General features: G+C 38.1%; 1 protein-coding gene across 3 annotated transcripts in view; it reads left to right on the top strand.

Annotated features, from left to right (window-relative positions):
* Nucleotides 1–3,727, top strand: part of LOC107695683 (uncharacterized) — a 26,549-nt gene that overhangs the window by 10,069 nt on the left and 12,753 nt on the right. For 2 of the 3 annotated variants that reach the window (XM_016495698.1, XM_016495692.1), the window contains exons 7-9: nucleotides 473–1,250; nucleotides 1,965–2,139; nucleotides 2,397–2,554. In XM_016495698.1, coding sequence (XP_016351184.1) covers nucleotides 473–1,250; nucleotides 1,965–2,139; nucleotides 2,397–2,554 — 1,111 coding nt within the window. The remainder of the gene's footprint in view (nucleotides 1–472; nucleotides 1,251–1,964; nucleotides 2,140–2,396; nucleotides 2,555–3,727) is intronic. The other variant, XM_016495707.1, reaches the window with a different exon arrangement.

Genomic DNA, 3,727 nt, shown 5'->3' with positions numbered 1-3,727 from the left:
AATACAGTATAATTTATTATAATCCATAATTATGTCCCCACTGGATGCAACGAATGCCTCGTTCATAATGGGTTTTCATGTTTTTGAATCATCATTCCGGCCTGACGGGGCATCATCACAGTATGGTAAGGGCGTAACATTTCCGTCACACGCTTGAGGTATTCGGCCAATCATAACGCACTGGATAGCTGGCCAATCACAGCACACATTGCTTTTCAGACCGATGAGCTTTGTAAAAATCGATGCGTTTCAGAAAGGCGGGGCATAGAGGAGAAACAATGTATTATAATGTATAAACACATTTCATTACACCAAATACACAAAATAATGTTCTTTTTAGCAACATCATATGACCCCTTTAATAAAGAATGAGTATATATGTTCAAACCTCTGACTGGTATTGTAAAACTCAAATGTTTTTATTTGAATGAAAAGTTTCAGTTAAGTTTTGTCTGTTTTGTCTGATATGTAGGTGTCGCACAGTGGATGTAACCATAATGCTAAAAAAAACAGATGTCTCAGACATGGCGCAAAGCTGCAGCAGGAAAGGGGAAGAGAAGATTGCCTCAGTTTGTTTGGAGTCCTCCGTGGCAGCAACCACTCAGAACAGCAAAACCTATGTAACCGTATCATCCAGCTTCTCTTCAATATCCAAATCATCACTCTATATCTCCTCCAGTTCTCTTTCCACTTCCCCTTTTCCTGGAGCAGTTTGCTCAAACCAGTCCCTCATTGGGCGTCTTAAAGCTGAATGTCTGTTATCTTCCCTTGCTGTTAGAATTCCACGTCTTGACTTGGGTGCATATCCTTCTGTCCACCAGGGGCCAACAAAAGCACCCTGCACTGAGTCCCCATACACCTGTCGCAGGGAAAGTGCCACCTCTCCACCTTTTAAGGAGACGGGGAATATTATCCTAAACAGTCCAATAAATAATAGGACTCCCTGTAATGCTGAAGCAGTTGTTCAACACTTGTCTGCATCATTCCAACTACCTCCGGTCTCTCCACCTGCCTCTGCAGCTCATAGCAAAACACGACCATCTGCTGTGCCTAAAGAACGCACAGGTGCTGGTTCTGGCACCGGTCGTAAAGTTTGCGTGAGTGGACTTAATGTCAGCCGCTGGTCAAAGAGGGGTACTGGAGAATTCAATGGAAAGCGCAAGAAAAAGGAAGGGCGAACAAAGGCTGTATCAGGAGACTACAGTTCCTGTTGCAGCTTGTTGTCTGCTGGAGCTGACGCTTTTGCAGGGGTCAGTTATCATTGTCAAGAATACATTCAATTCTTTTACAAGTAAATGAAAATGTTTTATAAACGTGCTTTTTTTTTTTACATTTTACAATTGAGTTTTTATGATGTAACCGTTCACTCTTTGTTCACACATTCCTGCACATTTCTGCAATTAATTTGGGAATTGCTTATTTAAAATATATACGAAATGTATGCATGGGTCAAGGGGCGTGATTTATTATTATTATTAAAATTATTTTTAATTATTGTTTTGTTAAATATGTTTGTCACACTAAATTGACAGTCCCATTTTACATTTTTAGTTTTGCAATGTTTTGAATGAGTAATTGTATTTTTTTTATAAAAATTATTGTTAAGGTCCCACTATAAGCAAAATGTTATTATTTGTATTATTATTATTAATTCATAACTTTTTTTTATTATCCCAGACCAACATCTGACAACCCAGCAATATGCTTCAAAACTTTGAGATTTATTTATTTTTTTCAGTATAGGTATGTAGAATGTAAAGTCATTATAGAAGATTGGCTGTGCGCTTAAAGCCCCATTTTGGACATTGTTAGTCTGTGTTTAGTAAATTAAACCTAAAAGTGGGTCTTTGGCTGAAGGATGTTATTTTTCAGAGAGAGGAAAAAATGCCACTGATTTGTAGAAAAAAATAGATTTTACCCAAGTGTTTCATCTGCTTGTTTTTTTTTTCTGTACGTTCATGCAGGACTCAACATGCGGCTGGCTGCAGGGCACCAGTGGGATTGGTCTGGCTGTGACACCTCTCAGAATGGAGCAAATGAATCTGTCTTCCATCCTGGCCAACTTCACTCCTGACACACTCACAACACACTCCTGGGGCCGACTAAAGGCAGCACTGTCCCTGCATAAGAAGAAAACTGGTATGTGTTTACAGCAGGCTAGATAAAGCAAGTCTTTGATTCATACACCAAACTACCCAAAGTTTGCATATTTAAGAGCTTATGGGGCATTTAACATGGTGCATGATTGGCGGCAAGCTTTCAGTGCCACCTTTGTTTTAATGCCTCTCTCCCTTTGAGAACTTGAAAGCGTGTCAAATGGCCTTAAGTGCTTGTCACTTTTCCTAAAAGCACCCATTATGTATAAATTGCTGAATGTTTGTGTGTGTTTACCACAGCATTTCCCACCCCTCGACGCTTGGTTCAGTCTCATTTGAAGTCCCCAGGCTCTAGGTTTCCAGCTGAAAACAGTCTTGACCTGTTTGGTTCCCCTGTCTGCACACCATCCAGATTCACACCTTCACGCATGCTCCGGTCCACCATGAACACCCCCATGGTAAAGACATAAAGAGATTTGAGTTCACTCCTCAAAACTATTGAACAATTGTTATGTAAGGCAGAGGTAGGACCAAGTCATTGTTTTGCAAGTCACAAGTAAGTCTCGAGTCTTTGCATTCAAGTCTCGAGTCAAGACAGACAAGTCCCAAGTCAAGACAGGCAAGTCCAAGTCGAGTAGCAAGTCCTCAGCTTTAAGATTCAAGTCTTAAACAAGTCATTAGTGCTTTTTGCCCAAATTAGTGTCTCAGTATTAATTACCATATCAAATTCATAGTAATTTATATCAGGAAGGCAGGTAGAATATGTTTGACATAGTTCAATTTCATGTGAGATGGGTGCCCTTAGTAAAACTACTCAAGTTCAATTTAGGGATTGTGCCAAAATAGGATAAGCAGTGAAAACATTTTTTTTATTAGTAACAGAATAGCAAAGACAACATAATTTCATAGAAGTAACAGCTGCAACATACTTTGCATGTGTGCATAAGAATAGCTATATGCTTCTAGGTGTTATATCTAAGCCAATGAGACATTATTTGGAACCTCAATGAAACAGATTTAAAAATATGTGAGCGGAAACGCAGAAAGAACTGCTTTGAAAGAACTAGAAGAAATAACTGCAAGCATACTTTGCAAGTGAGAGGAAACATGCAATATGGATGCAGACAAACTCATGAAGACAATCATTCAAAAATGCTGTGCTATCATCCTTTATAACTAAGAGTAACAAAGACAAAATCATTTAATAGAAAAAAATGTTGTATGTTAAATGTTAAGTTTTAATATGCATAGTTGATCGCTAAATTTAGGGGCTGTGTGCTCTATTGGCCTACAGACTAATTTACAACACGTGAATTCATTCATTTATCCTGAAAGAAATGGAAGTGACATGAGTGCCTGCAAGAGGGAGAAAAATTGAGCTATATTTTATAGTTATATATACAATACCCATTTTGTGAAAGAAACACTTCTTCAAATGACATTTTAAATTATCATTAGGCCTATTACCGCTTGCTCACTTCAGACATTAGGCCTAATGTGCATTTTTCTTCTTCAAATTATAGCTAAATGGTTTGCAGTGATTAATTTTAAATCTAGATTAAATCAAGGTTTATCTAATAATTCTGTTGCACCAAACTTCAAACCTTTAAAAATAAGCAGGTTTACATTTT

This window comes from Sinocyclocheilus anshuiensis, unplaced genomic scaffold (assembly GCF_001515605.1).
Source record: "Sinocyclocheilus anshuiensis isolate Anshui unplaced genomic scaffold, SAMN03320099.WGS_v1.1 scaffold517, whole genome shotgun sequence".
NCBI classification, from domain to species: Eukaryota; Metazoa; Chordata; class Actinopteri; order Cypriniformes; family Cyprinidae; genus Sinocyclocheilus; species Sinocyclocheilus anshuiensis.
The sequence above is the reverse complement of the archived record's forward strand: the minus strand, read 5'-3'. Positions and strand labels throughout refer to the sequence as shown.